The sequence below is a fragment of the Chionomys nivalis genome, chromosome 6 (genome assembly GCF_950005125.1).
Source record: "Chionomys nivalis chromosome 6, mChiNiv1.1, whole genome shotgun sequence".
Lineage (NCBI taxonomy): Eukaryota > Metazoa > Chordata > Mammalia > Rodentia > Cricetidae > Chionomys > Chionomys nivalis.
In genome coordinates, this window is record NC_080091.1 from 36,938,913 (window position 1) to 36,958,306 (window position 19,394).

At 45.7% G+C, this 19,394-nt stretch overlaps 1 protein-coding gene across 4 annotated transcripts in view; it reads left to right on the forward strand.

The window, feature by feature from the left end:
- The window catches only part of Mtmr3 (myotubularin related protein 3), a 121,245-nt gene extending 102,402 nt beyond the window's left edge, over positions 1-18,843 (forward strand). Inside the window, exons 10-21 of one of the 4 annotated variants that reach the window (XM_057771575.1) lie at positions 82-287; positions 1,535-1,666; positions 2,379-2,490; positions 6,589-6,784; positions 7,552-7,737; positions 8,341-8,511; positions 9,657-9,802; positions 11,111-12,509; positions 13,730-13,840; positions 14,279-14,367; positions 15,003-15,029; positions 16,760-18,843. In XM_057771575.1, the coding sequence (XP_057627558.1) occupies positions 82-287; positions 1,535-1,666; positions 2,379-2,490; positions 6,589-6,784; positions 7,552-7,737; positions 8,341-8,511; positions 9,657-9,802; positions 11,111-12,509; positions 13,730-13,840; positions 14,279-14,367; positions 15,003-15,029; positions 16,760-16,931 (2,947 nt within the window). In that variant the 3' untranslated portion in view covers positions 16,932-18,843. The remainder of the gene's footprint in view (positions 1-81; positions 288-1,534; positions 1,667-2,378; positions 2,491-6,588; positions 6,785-7,551; positions 7,738-8,340; positions 8,512-9,656; positions 9,803-11,110; positions 12,510-13,729; positions 13,841-14,278; positions 14,368-15,002; positions 15,030-16,759) is intronic. The other 3 variants (XM_057771576.1, XM_057771577.1, XM_057771578.1) reach the window with 3 other exon arrangements.
- Positions 18,844-19,394: the final 551 nt, after the last annotated feature.

Sequence of the window (19,394 nt, forward strand, 5' to 3'; positions counted from 1 at the left end):
GATTTGAAGCCAATTCAGTATTTACCTAGTGTCAAGCTATTCATTAAAGAATAGTAGTTATTGTCTCTTGCCTCCACACAGGCACCAGAGCAATGGAGCTGTCATTGCCCGCTGTGGACAACCGGAGGTTAGCTGGTGGGGCTGGCGGAATGCTGACGATGAACATCTGGTGCAGTCAGTGGCCAAAGCTTGTGCTTCTGACTCCCAATCAAGTATCAGCAAGGGTTCCACTAGGAACAGTTGTCGGGACTTTCCCAATGGCGGAGATCTTTCTGATGTGGAGTTCGGTAAGGTGCTCTCTAGGCCCATGACAGCAGTTTTTAAAAGCACCTGGGAAGCTTTTCTTAAAAAGTGGCCTTTTCTTAGAAGATACAATGTTACTTTGGGTTTTTTGAGTGTCTCTCCTGGAACGCACTATTTGGAGTAGACTGGCCTCAAACTCACAGAGAACCGCCTGCCTCTGCTTCCTCATTGCTGGGACTAAAGGTATGTGCCACCACACCTGGCTGTAGTTACTTTTGTAAAAGAGAATTCAGTGAGATTGTTTGAGGACTGACAGGTCTTGACAAATCACTGAAAGACCTTTTGTTTCAAGCTTGATTTGAGATCCTAGTGTTATCTTCCATGTCATCATGAAAAAATGAAGTGTTTATAATGAGGATTTGGGTTGTCACCAGTCTACAGAGAGAAATACCAGCTTCTTCTCCCTTCTATTTATTATGTATACAGTGTTCTTTCTGCATGTATGCCTGCAGGCCAGAAGAAGGCACTAGATTTCATTACAGATGGTTCTGAGTCACCATGTGGTTGTTGGAAATTGAACTCAGGACCTTTGGAAGAGCAGTCAGTTCTCTTAACCTCTGAGCCATCTCTCCAGCCTGAGAAATACCAGCTTCTATTAAAGAACTACAGGGGTAGAAATGGGAATAAGAGCCAGGCAGTGGTGGCATACGCCTTTCATCCCAGCTCTCAGCAGGCAGAGACAGACAGATCTCTGTGAGTTCAAGGCTCCAAAGCTACAGAGAAACCCTGTCTTGAAAAACAAAACAAAAAAAGAAAGAAATGGGAGTAAGAGATTGGGCAATATGGGTCTTCATGTGATGTGGGAATTGCTTTTGTAAAATAAATCCTTATTGGTTTCTTTTTTTTTAAAATAACTTATTTCATGTGCATTGGTGTTTTATCTGCATGTATGTCTGTGTGAGGGTGTCAGATCCCTTGGAACTGAAGTTACAGATAGTTATGAGCTGCCATGTGGGTGCTGGGAATTGAACCCAGGACCTCTGGAGGAACAGTTAGTATTCTTAATCACTGAGCCATCTCTCCAGCTCCATCAATTTTTAATCAGAAGGCAAAACAGGGTAGACTGAAGCCAAGTTTGTGTACCAGAATCTAGTTAGGGGACCTTGTTGCTTTGAGCTTTGTTTTGTTTTACTGTAATATAAATATAATATAAATGCCTCTGGTTCTGATTTTTCACAGTTCTAGGAAAACTAGGTTAATTTAGCTTTTACCCTCTTCTTGATGTCTACAGATTCCTCTCTTTCAAATGCTTCAGGAGCAGAAAGTTTAGCTCTCCAGCCACAGAAACTTTTGATCTTGGATGCACGCTCCTATGCAGCAGCTGTGGCAAATCGAGCCAAAGGAGGAGGCTGTGAATGCCCAGGTGAGTGTATGATCCTCCCTTGATAATCTGTTCTTATAAGTGCAGCTCACTCACAACCTGGACTTAATTTAGGATAAATGACAAGGCACATCCCTCACTCTGCATCTAGAAGCCAGGCAGCTCTTTGGATCCTTGACATTTGTGTGCTTTGGACAAAGTGCCAATCATCTTCCTCCTCTGTGCCAACTTTGCGTGATAGGAAAGCTAGTCTTTCTCCAGGTCTGTCAGTGCTGCTGTGGAGGCTCTGGTTCTTAGTCTGGTCTCCTGAAAGCACAGTTGTCTCTCACAGTACATATGTGAATCACTACTTCCTAGTACACTTGCTCTAGACTTCTTAGAAGAGCAGGGGTAGGGCTGGAGAGAGAGCTTAGAGGTTGGGAGCACTGGCTGCTCTTCCAGAGGTCCTGAGTTCAATTCCCAGCAACCACATGGTGACTGCCAATGGTGGCTTACAACCATGGCCTGCAGGCATACATGTGGATAGAACACGGTATTCATACTAAATAAATAAATCTTTTAAGAAAGAAAGAGACAGACAGAAAGAGAGAAGCAGGGGTGAAAATTGAGGTAGTAAACACAAAATCCTAATACGCCTTTTCTGAATCTGTCATGCCCCTTCTGTCTGAGTGCTGCCAGTTTGTTGCTGTTAAATTTGCTCATCTGCTCCTTAAATTGAATCTATTTATGCTTTCTTTATTGTTTTTCTCTCCAGAGTATTACCCAAACTGTGAAGTTGTGTTTATGGGAATGGCAAACATCCATTCTATCCGGAGGAGTTTCCAGTCTCTGCGACTGCTGTGTACACAGATGCCGGATCCTGGAAAGTAAGGCCTGGGCTTTAGTCTGTGTGCTTCTTTTGTTGTTACTGCAAAACAACAACAACAACAACAAAAACAAGATTATAGATATTCTTCAGGGGTTTTTTTTATTTTATTTATTTTTGTATTTTCTTTCTGTAGTGAACTTTAGTTATACTTTCAGTCTCTGTAGTTAGGAACCAAGCAGTATAAAACCTGAGCTGTTGGCAAAGCAGTCCAGCTCTTCTGCAGGTTTTTTTAAATTGATTTTTGAGCTTAAAATAAATTAAATTTAATTTTGAACTTAAAACTTCTCTGTGTTGCCTTGGCTGTCCTGGAACTTGCTCAGTAGACTAGACTGGCCTCAAACTCAGAGATCTGCCTATCTCTGCCTCCCAGGTGCTATTAAAAGCATGTGCCACCACCACCCAGCCGAATTGAGATGTCTTAATGTGAAGTCACCATTTTCTGTCTGTCTCTCTCACACACACATACCCTGATTGTATGTTAGAATTTCAAGACTGGCTGCTTGGCATTGGAGAACAAGCTAGGGACTCCATCTCCATGGAAGACTTTCTCTCTCTGTAAGTTTTACCTAGTTAATGTTTAGTTCTTTGTCACAGGTCGGAACCCTGTGAGAGTGACCTTTCCAAGTTAGCATTTCTGTTGGTGGTATACTTGTTCAGATCTTATTAAGGCAGCCATATTGTTCAGGTTTCATGAGTGAAAAACTTCTCTATCACTTCTAGGAGACACAGTCTCACAGCAGATTTCCTGGTCCCCTGGCTCTTACAGGTGCTCACTCCCTCTTCTACAGTGTTCCCTGAGCCTTAGGTACAGGAGCTGTGTTGTAGATGTGTCTACCCCTGAGCCTTAGGTACAGGAGCTGTGTTGTAGATGTGTCTACCCCTGAGCCTTAGGTACAGGAGCTGTGTTGTAGATGCGTCTACCCCGAGCCTTAGGTACAGGAGCTGTGTTGTAGATGTGTCTACCGATTGGCACTAGGCACTGCACACCCAGTTGTTCTCTACATTCTGGCCAGTTGTGATTTCTGTAATGGTCTCCACTTATTGCAAAGAGACGTTTGTTTGATGAAAGGTGAAAACTGCACTTATCTGTGAGTACATGGATAAGTATTTAGAATTCAATTGGGAATTATACTGGGTTAGTAACATGCCACTTGTGGATCCCCTCTAAGGTCCATGCTCCCACTACCCTGCGGTATTTGTTGTCCAGTACCATTCATGATTTCTCCCCTGTTGAGCAGGGTTGGTTACTGCCAAGACATGAGTGTCGCTGTTACACCTTCAGGGTTTCATACCATGCTGGTCATTGTTGTGGTTTATAGGTATCACAGCTGGGTAGGACTGTTGGCAGCCTCCCTCCTTTCGAAGCTTGCATAGCTCCTTCAGGTATTATGAAGCTAGTCTAAGGGAGAAGGCTTTCAGGGTCAACCATTTTTTTTTTTTTAAAAACTTGGATACTAAAGGACTACAACTCAGGTTGTCATATATGTGTAGCAAACATCTTACCGACTGAGCATCTCTCCAGTTTCTCGTTATGTTCTAAGTGTTAAACTTGTTAAGTCAGTTTTTTGTTTGTTTTTTTTACATGTTAGCTTCCAGTTCTAAAGTAATTTGACTCAGTAATAATGTTCTAATTCTATTATTGCTTATTAAAAATTGATGGTTGGGTGGGATCCTTTTCCTCCTCTAGGGTAAGGGTTGGGGCATGGATCTGGGAGAGAGGGAAGAGAGAGTAAACTGCTGCCGGGATATAATATATGAGAGAATTAAAAAAAAAGAAAAAGAGTAGCTGGAAATTGCAGTGAGGAAGGTAAAGTAGTACCCCTGCAAGGGGATTGCTTGAGTATAAGATAAATTAGGAGCAGTACTCTATAAAACAGATAAATATTTAAAAGCCCCTTCTCTATTATTTCAGGAAGACAGAGATGTGCCAATAAAGATAGGATTTTCTTTTTTAGGTAAAGCCCATAGCTGTTTCCTTGGGTCCCCTCAGTAGAGCTGCATAGTCAAAATCCAGTTTGTTTTGCATTCTTAAGTGGATTTATAACATCAGGTGCTTCCTGAGACTGCTTGTGCTGACTCTTGGTAAAAGTCATTAAATTGCTGGGTGGTGGCAGAGCACACCTTTAATCCCAGCACTAGGGAGACAGAGGCAAGGGTAGCTCTTTGAGTTTGAGGTCAGCCTGGTGTCCAGAGTAAGTTCCAGGACAGCCAGGCTACCCAGAGAAACCCAGTCTTGGAAAAAGAAAATGAAAACCAATGAACCAGTCGAAAAAGTGAATAGATTTATCACAGTCAGCCCTGAGGATGAAGCAATGTCCTTTGGAGAGGTGACCGTCTTAGAGTTTCATTGCTGTGAAGAGGTACCATGACCATGGTGACTCTTATGAAAGAAAACATTTAATTGAGGGGTTTGCTTGCAGTTCCATTATCATCATGCTAGGAAGCAAAACAGCATGCAGGCAACACTAGAGCAGAAACTGAGAGCTACATTTTGATCTGTAGGCAGAGAAAGAGATTCTAAGCTTGGCATGAACTTTTGAAACCTCAAAGCCCACCCTTAGTGACATACTTCCTCCAACAAGGCCATAATGTCTAATCCTTTTAGCCCTTTCAAATAGTGCTACTTCCTAGTGGCTAAGCAATAAAATATGTGAGCCTATGGGGCCATTCTCATTCAGACCATTGCACTGACCAAAGAACAGCTGACTACTTTCCTTTGAGGATTATCCATTTGCATCTGTCACTTAGCTCCAGGGCCCAGCTACTTCTCTCCCCTAAGGTTGGTGTGAGGACTCTGGAGAATGGTGTCTTTGGCTGTGTAGCTTAATTGCTCAGGATCCCTTTTTATGTAAAACAAAAAGACCAGATGAGTACTGAGTAGTCTCTAATACCTTATATATATTTAAATTATTTCTTTAAAAACTTGATTTTGAGGTCAGAAAGATGGTTCAGTGGTTAAGAACACTTGTTCTTGCAAAGGACCCAGGTTTGGTCTATAGTACCGACATAGTGGCTCACAAGTGTCAGTAATTCCAATTCTAAGGGATACAATGCCCCCTTCTGGCCTTTACTAGAACCATGCTTGTGTATGTGTGTCTCTCTGTGTGTGTGTGTCTAGTAAAAAACAAATACTTAAAAACAAAATTTCATTTTGAATGCAAAAGAAATTAATTAGTCTCTTCCTAGTCCAAATAACTGGAGGATTTGTTAAAGAAATAATGCTTTGTATTTGGGTATTTTAATCTTTATGCATAAAAAGAAGCTGTAGCAATGATGGACACTATGAGTAGGCCATCCATTGGGGCTGTGGCAGGCTGGGGAATGATGTGTTTCTGTTCCAATTTGACATTAGCACAGAGGAGTGCTATGACATCCCCTCTGGTGGCTGGCTGCAGCACAGATTCTCTCAGGCACAGACACCACTGGCTGCTAGTTCATAACCCCTGCAGTGGTGGGAATGAAACTCAGGTTCTTATATTTGTTAGTTAAGTGTTCTATCATTGAGCTATACCCCCAACCCTGGTTCTCTCTCTCTCTCTCTCTCTCTCTCTCTCTCTCTCTCTCTCTCTCTCTCTCTCTCTCTCTCTCTCTCTCTCTCTCTCTCACACACACACACACACACACACATTTATTAGCTTGAGACAGGGTCTTGTTATACAGCACAGACTGATCTGTTCCCACTGCAGGGGGAAAAAGGGTGTGGCTAGGAAAGAGAGATGGTTCAATGGTTAAGAGCACATTCTGCTTTTTCAGAGGACCCAAGATTGGTTCCTAGCACTTCTGGCCTCCTTGGGCTTCTGCACTCACGTGCATACCACCTCCCATATAGACAGTTAAAAATTAGTGGTCTTTTTTTTTTTTTTTGCTCTAGGTGCGGTTTGGCATTGTTTATTACAGTCCTTTTTCTAAAGTTGTCCTCTGTCCTCTCTTGATTCTGGAGCTTGACTCTCTCATTTGGACATGCTTTATAAATAGACTTTTTTATCACTGTAATTAGAGACAAAGGTCTCGGGGAATTGCTTTTTAATTTGATAGGCATTGGATATGATACCATAAAGTCATAAAAATCAGTCTTTTCTTATCTTCTTTTTTATAGTTGGCTTTCAGCTCTTGAAAGCACAAAGTGGCTACACCACCTGTCTGTGCTCTTGAAGTCAGCGCTTCTTGTAGTACATGCTGTGGACCGTGATCAACGGCCTGTGTTAGTGCACTGCTCAGATGGCTGGGACCGTACACCCCAGATTGTGGCATTGGCTAAGCTCCTGCTGGACCCTTACTACCGAACAGTAGAGGTGAGTGTGTCTGAGAGAGGGAGGGAAGGGGGGAGCAAGAGTAAGCAAGCATTCAGGAAAACTTTTAGGAGGGTTGCACTGTCGGTTGGGGACTGGAAGTTAGGTCTGTGGAAACAGCCACTTTGTTATGATCATACTCCTCACCTAGAGCTGTGTGACTGGGGGGTCTCTTTCCAGTTCTTTACCTCGATCAGTAGAACATGGTTTAGATGACAGGTGTGAGGACCCAAACATCTCTTTTGCAGTTTCTCTACTTGAAAAAATTTTGTCTATCTCAGGAAAATGGGCTTCTGCAAAAGAATGTCTGCATGCTTATGATGGTGGGTCTAGACAGAACCACACAGCATTCTGGAACATCTGCTCTGAAATAACCATTGTGGGTTAAAGATAGAAGAACAAAAACGTAAAGTGACATAAAATACAAATATTTATAAAAATCTGTGCTGAGGAATGTAGCTTTGTAAATGTAACATAGAAGACAAAAATTTATAAAAGAGAAATTTAGGTAGTCAAGTAGCATTTATGTAGTAAACGAGAGAGGCTGTGTCACTGTTCTTTAAATTTTGAATATTGAATGGAGCTGGTGAATTGAGACGTGTGTGTAAATGGGTGTGTCATTAGGGAGAGAACCTTTGGCTCTGAGCCTGGGCCAGAGGGACTTACCAGGAGGCTGTTAAAGGAGATTGATTACCATTGGTGACATGGAGCTCAGGATGTCACAGGTGATGGTACTACACAAGTGATCTCTCCTTGGTGCCTCCCTGCAGGGTTTCCAAGTCCTTGTAGAGATGGAATGGCTGGATTTTGGCCATAAGTTTGCTGACCGGTGTGGTCATGGGGAGAATTCAGATGATCTGAACGAACGTTGCCCAGTGTTTCTGCAGTGGCTTGACTGTGTTCATCAGCTTCAGAGGCAATTTCCTTGCTCTTTTGAGTTCAATGAAGCATTCCTTGTGAGTTTGGACTTAATGATTCTACATTTTGGGAGCCACCTACACTTAGGGGGATGTTAGTGGGCCATTTTCACCAAAACTATGCATTTTCACATTTAATTTGGAGGGACTGCTTTATTTAAAAGCAATAGCAGTTAACAGGCATTTTATTTTTCACTCAGTAAATCTAGGTGCACTAGCTTTTCCTCTGTAAACAGAATTTGTTTTAAACTTGACTTCTAAAATGTATGGTCTAAAAGGTGGTAGAAATAGAAACAATCTGAATGTGCCATGCTCCTCTGCAGTCCTTCTACCAATGCTGTCTGCTCCCTCTTCTTTGGTGGAAGGTGTACTCTTTCTGCTTCAGCCCCTGTTCTGCTGTCCTTCAGTCTACCTCCTGCATTAGAATATCTTTGACATACAAGTGCTGGTGGTTTGGATCAGACCCTGCAATTGGTAATTATGAAGAGGAGGCCCTATGTAGACTGCCTATGCACATACACCCCATATCCTTGAGTGAGCTGAAGTGTTCTCAGGGATGTCATGGTGAATTGTTCACTTGGCTGACCTCCTTTCCAAGACCATGTACCTTACTGTTTGATTTTGCTCGATTGGACTTGGCAGGTGAAACTGGTACAACATACCTATTCCTGCCTGTTTGGAACATTCCTGTGCAACAACGCCAAGGAGAGAGGGGAAAAGCAGACTCAGGAACGGACATGCTCTGTGTGGTCACTTCTTCGGGCAGGCAACAAAGCTTTCAAAAACCTACTGTATTCATCTCAGTCAGAAGCCGTATGTATCCTTGAGCCCATCTCTGTGATCAGCAGAAGTGATTTGGGGATGGGGTCACCATGTGGGAGCTGGTTTGAGTAGTGCCTGTTTTTGCAAAAATATGTCTGCTGTCTCAAGGTCCTGGTTCCATTTTTCCATTTTCTACAGTTTTGTCTAAGCAAAGCCTGTTTTTCTGATAATGCTCTAGCCTGCCCATGACCAAGCTGGGTTCAAGGTTCTTGGTGTAGCACATCTCTACTTTGCCACCTTAGACATGAATCATTGCCAGTACCTCCTCCAGAGCTCACTGCGTTCCTACCATGTTTCAGCTCAGCAGAGGGAAGGCACTGGGCACCTTTTCAGATGCCTTTTATGGCTAAGAAGGGTCAGCTACCAGGTACCTGCTACTGTCCCCATGAGCCAGACAATAGGATCCAGTGCAGCTTTCTGTCAGACAAAGCTCTTTCTGAGGCTGGCATGTGTCTGTCTGTGATTCTTTCCACATGGAGAGCGAGTAAGCCTTTTAAGACTTTGTTCCCCCCCCAAAAGAACACCTTCTGCTAAACAGAGAAAAGAGGCGCATATGTCTGTGTATCAAAATGTATTAATGTTCCCTTTGTCAGATGCATTTTAAGCCCTTAGAAATGAAAGCAGGCTAATCAGAGGTTATATTACTTTGCTGCAATTGATACACTTCTCATCACAGTTAAAGGACGTATGCTACTTCATTCCTTCCTTGGCAGTGAAAGGAATTTTACTTTATTTTTCACATGATTAAGTAAGTCTGTAAACCAGATTTGGCATTTTCCACTGAAGTTGAACTTTGAGGAAACAGACACTCACCATCTAACAGAATGGTTCTTAGGCAGTAAATCAGGCTAATATTAAAGTCAGTCATTCAGTAAAGACCACCTGAGATAATGTCAGTCTTTAAAGGATCCATTAGGTTTTTTCATGCTCTCAAGAGGCTCTTAAGTGAAAACTGTTGTCAGACAGACCCCATGGTTCTGTACCTGTCCTCTTGAGAGACAGACCTTCCTTTACTGACACCACCTCCTTGTTTATCTGTGACCCACCTGGGTGTGCTTGTTTTTGTTCCTTATTTCTAGACATTTCTAAGAGACTTTGGGGATCTGTATAAGCCTGTGTCCTCCCCGTCTCCTCAGGTGCTATACCCCGTGTGCCATGTGCGGAATCTGATGCTATGGAGTGCAGTATACCTTCCCTGCCCATCTCCATCTACTCCCACAGATGACAGCTGTGCACCATACCCAGCCCCAGGCTCCAGCCCTGACGATCCCCACTTGAGCCGGTGAGCTCGGGGCCACAAGTCTCAAGTCCTGTGTGGTGGGATTCTTCCTCTCCCTTCTTCTCCTTCTCCTCCCCCTCACCCCCCCCCCGCCTTTCCCTCCCAGGCTGACCTCAGACTTGCAGTGATGTGATTTACTAGTATGAACTGCCACATCTGGTTGAACTTTGACTGCTGCTGCCTTTTTTGGGTTTTGTTTTGTTTGTTTCAAGACAGGGTTTCTCTGTGTAGCCCTGGCTGGCCTGGAACTCGCTCTGTAAACCAGGTTGGCCTTGAACTCACAGAGAGCTGCTTGCCTCTACTTCTTGAAGGCTGGGATTAAAGGCATGCGCCACCACTGTCGAGTTTCTTAAGGAAAATAGTAAGGCCTTATTTCTGGAAGTGAGTTGGCCTGTTGCTACATTATTCTACTACATGCACTGAGAAGTTTCTCAGTGATGGACCACATCCATTGAGGTCTTTGTGACTCTCTGGTTTGTTTACCCACTACTCTCTGCTTCTTCCTCTGGGTCCTGATTGGTCTTCTGATGCTGTTGAGATGATAGAAATTTTGGCCACTTGTGAATTAACTTTATTAAGATTGTAGTGATAGATAATAAATATGTAATACAAAGAAGCAGCAAGTTACTCTGCCACTACCTGAGAGACACGAAGCTTCACCAGGAATATTTGTTGAAGGCTGCAGTGCAGCTCAGTTGGTAGAATACTTGCATGAAGCCCTGGGTCTGAGCTCCAGTGCTGCATAACCCTGGCATTTATGACACATTCCTGTACTGTCAGCATATCGGTGGTGGAGGCAGAAGATCGAGTTCAGTGTCATTCCTAGGCTATGTAGAGAGTGTGAGGCCATTCTGGGATACATGCATCCCTGTCTCAAAAATCAAAAAAGAAAGAAAAATAAATAAATAAAAGAATGACTTTATGGCTTTCAGAAATATGTGCCAGGCAGTGGTGGCACACACCTTTAATCCCAGCACTTGTGAGGCAGAGGCAGGCCATCTCGTGAGTTCAGTGCTAGCCTAGTTACAGATTGAGTTCCAGGACAACCAAGGCTACACAGAGAAACTCTGTCTCAAAAAAAAAAAAAAAAACAGAAAAAAAGAAATTGTATATGCTTTTAGCTTATAGAGGCGGGGACTGACAGTGGGGCAGTGCTGATGGAGAACCCTGCCTCTGCAGGAATCTGAGCCTTTTTCAGAGATGTTGCTGTAATGGTCCAGTTGTGAAACAGTGACATATTTAAAAACATGTCCCGACTGCGCTCCAAATAGCCTCTACGATTCTCATTTTCCCCAAACTCTTTTCTTCTAGGCTACCCAAGACTAGATCATTTGACAATCTGACCACAGCCTGTGACAACATGGTGCCTCTGGCCAGCCGGCGCAGCAGTGACCCCAGCCTGAATGAGAAATGGCAGGAGCATGGGCGCTCGCTGGAGCTGAGCAGCTTTGCTGGCTCTGGGGAAGAGGCTCCTGCTATGGACAGCCTGCGGAAGCCCAGCAGGCTGCTTGGAGGTGCTGAGCTATCTGTGGCGGCTGGTGTGGCTGAAGGGCAGATGGAGAACATTTTGCAAGAGGCCACCAAAGAGGAGAGTGGGACAGAAGAGCCTGCCCACAGGGCGCACACTGAGGTACCAGATGTCAAAGAGGAGGCACTCCTAGCAAAGGAGAGCAGTATGGTGACTGAGGGCTCAGTCGTACTTCACCAAGAACCAGGGCTAGATGATGCTACTCTAAGAAACCATCTAGACCCCAGCCTGCCTTTGTTCTCACAGGATACTCCTGAACAGCAGGATAGACACAATGTTCTCTCTAGTTCACCCCAGGCTCCCCTCAGGGGAGAGGACTCCCAGGAGGTCCCTGTGGAGCAGCCTCAAGTAGAGAATATTGCAGAGGACAGGGAAAATGTAGCTCCCGCTGTCCCAATAGATGCAAAAGTTGGCCTTGGTACCTCACAGTCTAGTTCTCTGCTGCCTTCCCAAGTCCCATTCGAGACAAGAGGACCACACACAAACAGCTCCATGCACACGTTACTAGTGGATAAAGTGAAATCAGAGAGTGCGCCCCAGCTCCATCACAGACCTTGCCTGGCAAGCAGTGGTAGGTTCAGTGGCAGGGACATGCTTCCCATGGCTCCAGAGCCCAGGTCTGCTGAGAGGCCCCAATGGGATTCTGTGCTATATAGGACTTCATCCCCTGGTAACACCCTCAGCCTGATGCGGGTTCCTTGTGCCTTGCCATTAGACAAATATAGACAGGGAATTGTGTGCAACGGTGCCCTAGAGACTGAAAATAAGGCTTCAGAACAGCCTTCAGGGTTTGGCACCTTTCAGAAGTACCCCACACCCAATGGACACTGTGCCAATGGGGAGACTGGGAGGAATAAGGACTCACTGAGCCACCAACTATCTGCCACAAGCTGCAGCTCTGCTCACTTGTACTCAAGGAACTTGCGCCACAAGTGGCTGAATAGCCACTCAGGGAGGCCATCCACTACCAGCAGCCCTGACCAGCCTTCCCGCAGCCACCTGGATGATGATGGCATGCCTGTATACACAGATACAATCCAACAGCGCCTGCGTCAGATAGAGTCTGGCCACCAGCAAGAAGTGGAGACCTTGAAGAAACAAGTACAGGAGCTGAAGAGTCGCCTGGAGAGCCAGTACCTGACCAGCTCTCTGCGCTTCAATGGGGACTTTGGAGATGAAGTGGTAAGTTAGGTCATGATTCCTTTAAAGCTATCCAAAGAGATGACACTCGCACCTGAAACGTTGGTTATTGGAACAGATTTTGAAAGGACTAGAAAGGTCTTAAATTGCTATGTGGAGAGAGATTGTTTAGGAATTAGCCTTGGCCATGGAGACAACAGTCTGCCTTTTTTCTGCTGCATTGACTTTCCATTCCCTTCTAGGCAGTTAAGAAAATGGGAGAGAGTTAATGCATGACATGGGGTCCTGTGTCAATCAGGCTTTGTGGCTCACGCCTGTAATCAAACACTTGAGAGACTGAGGCAGAGCATTTCCACATGGTTGAAGCTAGCCCGAGCTGCATAGTGAGTTTCAGGCTAACCTGGGCTACAGAGTTACTCTGTCTCAGTTCATTCCACCCCCAAATAAAAATATTGTATATTTAGAAGGGCTTGCATGCCTGTTCACAATGGTATTTATAGAGCAGTGCTGATATTATGTTGGAGTGTTTGTCCTGCCTCACTAGTAAGCTGCCTGCTTTCCCAGACTTCGGGAACTTTGAGAACTTTGCTCTTTTTTGTACAAGTGATTATACGCATTCTGTGGCAGGTGCTGGCAGGAGAAATGGAGAGAAGGGATTGAATATATATATATATATATACATATATATATATATATATGTATATATATATATTTAGCATTGTTGTGGGCTTAGCATTGATGAGGCTTGGGGGCTAGAAACAAGGGTGTCAGCATTCTTGGGTTCCCAGAGGGGCTTTCTTCTTTGATGGGTGCCATTACAAGTATAAGGCAGATTCTGGAGTAATCATCCCACTAGTGACTTACAGCCAATGGAACTTTTAGCTTTTTCTTCATACTAATTAATAATGGTTTCTCAATGTCCCAAAGAGTCTTTCAGAAAAAGGCAGGCATATCCAAATCACTGTTTTCATTAAGTGCTGGACTAGATCACCAGGCCCCCCAGAACAGATGACACAGGGGTTCCTTCTCCATCTCGCTCACTTCACTTGCTTCCTGGAACCTAAGGCCCAACTTTCCACTCAGTGCCACTTCACAAAATCCATGTAGCCTTCTGAGCCCAGCCCCACCTCTGCACCTGGTCAGCCCGTCTGGATGGCTGGTGTAACTGCACATTTGGCACCTTAGCACTCAGACCCCAGTGCTCTGTTCTCCTGCGGGAGGAAACAGGTTCATTCTATTCAGCTGTGTTTGTTTGCCAACAGACTTCAATCCCCGACTCGGAAAGCAATCTGGATCAGAACTGTTTGTCTCGCTGCAGCACAGAGATTTTCTCTGAAGCCAGCTGGGAGCAGGTGGATAAACAGGACACAGAGGTACAGGCTCAGCCCCTGCTCTGCGTGCCATCCATACAGGTCCTACAGTTCTTCTCCACTCCAGTCCCTGCCCCATGCCCCTCACCAAAGAAGGAAACTCACAGTAGAATTGAGCCTTTGTATCTCTGTGTCTGGGAACCCACATCCATCAACTCTAAGCCAGGGATACTCAGTAAGCTGGCCCTCTCTCTCCATTGCTTCTGCCAGCTCTCATGGCAGACCAGGGTGCCATTGCTGCCATGTTGTCTTGGGGAGAGCAGAGTCCCCTCCAGGCAAACAATTTGGACATGTTCCTTGAACCGTTGTCAGCAGGCCTGCTCCGCTGGTATCACTGGAGCCTATGTAGTCCCTGTGACTCTTGCTCCCCCTGGTGTGACTCTGTTGACTTAGCTGACTGGCCCACCTCCTGTCACTAACCCGGTCCCATTTGTTTTACAGATGACCCGTTGGCTACCTGACCACCTGGCTGCCCACTGCTATGCCTGTGACAGTGCCTTTTGGCTCGCCAGCAGGAAGCACCACTGCAGGTGCCACTGGGGTGGCTTTTAGGGTGGGAAGGTGAACTTTGACATCTTACCAGCAGTGTTCTGTGTGAGCTACCCTTGGGGTCACATTTTTGTGCCTCTGACATTGGTCCTTCCAGAACTGCATTCGGGAACTCTGTTCCAATTCAATGATCACTATTAAATTTTGAAATGTGGGCATACTTTGTTTCATTTCCCAGATTGGTGAGGTAACAACTACCATGCATTTTGAGCAAAAACAGTTTTCTAGCTGTGGGCAGGAAGCCTGGTTTTCCTACTTCTTTCTGCTTCCTGCTCCCTGTGCTACTGCTGAGAAGCTGTGGCCGGGGAATAGCAGACATAACTGAGGGCAGTCTCCAATCCTTGCTGCTCCTAACTTCTTTCTCCCAGGTTAAGCAGTGAGTTACTAAGGCTACTTTGTCCTGGCAGGGGTAACTCTCTGGTAGATGTTTAGTGTTCTTAGGATAAGAAGTTTATTAGAATCGTACGGTGGCCCATATGTAGAAGTGAGCCTGGATTGAAAGTGATGGAAAAATCTCTTTGTAGACAGATGACACTCTTAGGACCATAAGACTCCCCCACCCCGTACCCCTAGACCAAATGGCTTCTCTTCTGAGCTCTTTTTCCCCTCCTTTCAGGGACACTGACCGTGTTGATCAAACGTGGTGAGCATTTGCAACAACTTGTCTGTGATGTCTGCACACCCACAATAACTTCTCCACACTAATGCTGCCATTCCCTTCTCTGCACTCATTGGCCTGAAGCCTCATAAGGGAGAGCACAGGCAGGCAGGTGGGCACGGGGATCCACTGCAGCTGGTGAAAGAGAGTGCCAGGGGCGTGTCTGCTGTAGCCTTGTGCTCCCCTGTGGACTGTACAGGCCAGCTGGGCTGTTACACTCTTGATGATCTTTTGGGGGAAGCCAGTGGGCTTCAGAACTTTTTTGAGGAGGAGAGGTGACAGTCATTCATTGATGCCAGGATGGTGTCAGTAACTTTCAAGTCAAATGGCATTGCTTCCTTGTTTTGTTTTTATAGAGACAGAAGTGACCAAATACGATCTTTCCAGAGAATTACTTAGCATGGATGACTCCACTTAGGTCTTTCAGGGACTCCCAAAGGAAGTCAGATAGAAAAGCTTACTTGATCAAATTCATGTCAGGCTTTGAAAAAAGCTGAACTTCAGCAGGTATGTCAAACAAGTATAGGCATCCAGAGATTTCCTGTTCCTGTGTTCAAGAATCACAAGTTCTTGCTGACTCGTGCTTCTTAGAAAGTTGTGTAGTCCTTCCTATTCTAGAAACGAAGGGCTTTGTGTTCTGTGTCCCACCTTCCCTTCTACAGTGTTGCTTTGTCTCATGTGATTGTTAGTGTCTGCTTCTCCTGTGCTCAAGTCGTTCCTACCTAGTGTGGTCTGCATTCTGAATTGGGTGACTGAGAAATTAGCTCAGAGGAAGCTTTCCTATTAACTTCTCTTCTCATCTCTGGAGAGAGAGCTGTGTCACGTACCTTGGAGTTTCCTGTGCTATGCTGATCAGTGTTGGTTTGGACTTTAGGGCTCAGAAAATGTAGGATTGTAAGGTAGGCAGGACCCATCCTGTGTTAGTTACCTTTCGTGTGTGTGTGTGTGTGTGTGTGTGTGTGTGTGTGTGTGATGGGTGTCAATCTAGCTGTGCAGCTTGATGCTGCACAGATGCAAGAAGTAGGGGTTTTGGTGGAAAGGAGAGGGGAGCCTGGAGATGCATGGGGCAGGGCGGTGAACCATAGCTGACTGACTGCTGTCTAATAGGGATGTATACATGCATATGTTTCATCATGGGCTGTCCTTCCCCCTCCCTTTCACGCTGAGCATGTGTCAAGTGCTGCTTTGGCTTTTGGCTTTGCATGCTGCTGGTAGCAGTCTGCATCCAACTTGCTTCCAAGGTAATGACCATTAAGTAGGGTTCTCCATCCCCAGCTGGGCAGCATAGTTGTTTCTCTTCTTCGAGGGACCTACAGGTCAACTCCATTTTGCCTCCCTGTAACCTTAAGCTACCCAGATGGCCAGTACCAAGGTCAGTGCAGCCACTGGGTGTGTCACCAGGTCAGAACTGAGTGCTGAGCTGGCAGCTGCTTCAGTGCTGGGCTCATTTATCCACAGAGAGCTCTCCTGAGCATCTTTCTGTGCATCTGACAGCCATGTGCTGGAGCGGTGAGGCAGCCACATGTCCTTAGCCTGAAGTGAAAGTGACTCTACTAGGTAGACTTGTCTTCCTACTCAACGTCTTCCTGCCTGGAGAAGAGAACATGTTCCTAGCACATCTAGACTATACACGGCAAATGCTTACTGAAGTTGGGTTTTTCCCAGAAAAACCTACCAGCTGAAACTGATGTTATTTTATTTCTTTTTGTCTCAAGGAACTGTGGGAACGTATTCTGCTCCAGCTGTTGTAACCAGAAGGTTCCAGTTCCTAGCCAGCAGCTATTTGAACCCAGTCGAGTGTGCAAGTCTTGCTATAGCAGCCTTCATCCCACAAGCTCCAGCATTGACCTTGAACTGGATAAGCCTATTGCTGCCACTTCAAACTGAAGCCAGTGACCTGGGGTGGCAGAGGCTATGCTGCTGTTCATTTCATAGGCTCATACATAGCCTGGGCAGTCCGAGAGGCCCATACACTTTGGAATGGGGGTATGGAACAACCTGTACAGAGATTGGGATGTACCACTGGATTGTAAATTGATTTTTGTTTCATCTTGCCTTCCTTTCCCATGTTCCCTCTTTGCCTTTTAAAAAGAAAAATGCCCCCAGTTGTCTTACTTTTTTTTTTTTTTTTTAATGGAAGCCCAGAGGTTGCCAGGCCCCTATAACTGCTGAGCTGTTTGCTCTTTGGCATGCTGGGGGATGACTCAATGCTTCCCAGTGGAAGGAGCCAGAATGAAGGCCTGAGTGAGTACAACAGAAAGTCAGCTTAACATGAGTGACCATTCCTCACATCACAGCTACGTCAGAGCTGACTGGTAAACCTTTGCGCTGGGGAGGCTAGAAGGACCTTTCTGGAGAGTGCTATTCTGGGGGAGGGATAGGGTCATCCCAACTCACAGGTAAAAACAGGATGACATTGGAAGGGCACACAGTGAGGTACTCCACAGGCCTCACTTTGAAAGAGGGGTCTGTGCTTCTTTTGAGTTACTGAGGGGCTGGTTAGCTGACATGTTGGCCCACATGGATTCTATCTTTAACTTGACCAGATTGGGTAGGGCTCCCTTTGCCTGGGCTTCCAGATAAAGGTGCAGACCGGCCAGAATGCAGTGTCCTGCTGCTGTGCTCAAGACCTGCACGGGCCTAGGCACCTGGAGCTTCTTCTGGGGCCTGGTCCCACAAACAATCTCTTCCTCCGCCAACACAGGAAAATCCAGACTCAGGGTTCCACAAGTCCCCATTCCCAAAGTAAACCAATCATGCATCTCCCCTTGAGGGGCAGAGTCCCACAGTTACAAAGCTCTCCACACGATCAGTCCTCCTCTTCCCCTACTTCTGGGGGCAGTAGGAAGGACCCAGGAGTCCCCTGTCCTGGGGGGCAGTAGGAAGGACCCAGGAGTCCCCTGTCCTGCTTCTGGCTGCCTGAGTGGGCACGTCTGGCTTTTGCTACGAATGAAGAACCACTTGGTGATTGCAGGGTTCTTAGAAAATGACAAGAGGAGTTTTGATGTGGTCCAAAAAGAGCCTTAGAGCAGTAATTATCTGTGGTGGAGGTGGGTGTGGTAAGGGTGGAGAGTAGCTGGTTTGTGCTTTGAATTGCTGGCATCTATTTGTGCCTGCTCCCACCCCCAGGGCCATGCGTGGCTCTGCTAAAAGCCGCAAGCTGGTAACAGAACAGAGTGTAGTGTGAGGACTGGGTGTGGTTGGGTGGACACCTCAGTTCTAGTTGGCCTGGTCCATGCCCCTCTCCTTTGGAAGCTGTTACCTGACATTCTGTGTCTCAGGAAGATGGTTCTGCATGTTCCTGAGTGTGGGTGCGAGAAGTCCAGAAGCCTTCCCTAGCACTGTTGGCTGAAACGAAGCCCAGGGTATCAGAGCACTGCTCATTCCTCCAGCAGCAAGTCACACAGAGGCCGACTCTAGTGAAACAGGGTGACATGCTCCTCCATGCTTGCTGTGTCTGGAGGTGCAGGTAGGGAAAGGTTGGTGTAATTGAAGATTGTGCAGTTCCTAGTGACAGGTGCCAAGAGGTTATGATACGGGTTTCTTGGGTCTGTTGTACAGTGTGAATAAATGCTTGCAGCTCTTCGCCCTTTTTGATCAATGAAGCACTTTTTTATTAATATTTTCTTTGTATGTAAAGGAGGAACCGTAACTCTCCGTAGCTGTACATAAAACCCTTTTCTCCTAAAGAGGAGTCAATGCTCCTATATTTTTCATTTTTTTGTCAAAGCAAGAAGTAAATACTTTAGAATTGTTAAATATATAGATAAAGTGAATAAAGTTGAGTGTCCGCACAGTGGCATCTGCTAACGAGTTCTGATTCTTTGCCCTGTAGTTTAATCTCTTTGTCCTTTTCCCCCTCACATAGGAGAAGTGGTTTGAGGAGCTACTTCGAGTCTGACCTTTGGCAAAGGAAAATGACACATTTCAACTCTAGACCTTGGCAAAGGAACTTCCCAGCATGCCCAAGCACTCCAAACCATTTCCTCAATGATTCAGAGCACTCGGGCATCACAAGGACAAACTGCACATCTGTGGTAGTTACCTCTGCCTGTCTTTTACCACAGGCTGGCACATGTGTTAGCTGGAGCTGACTGAGAGGGTACTGCCCTGAGACTGTGTAGGGCCAAGCAGCTGCTGCATGACAGAGGCTTTCTCAGAACCACGTCAGCACTTAGAATCTTTACTGTTTCATACTTAGTGCATAGCAGGTTCGTGTTGAAAGGCAGACATTGCATTTTATTTGGTTTTTAAGCACCTACTTGTTTTCCAGCAACCAAAGAGCAGTAAGCCTCTTGCTACTTAACCACAGAGTCATCTTTCTAGTCTCTGGGCTGGGATTACATTTAT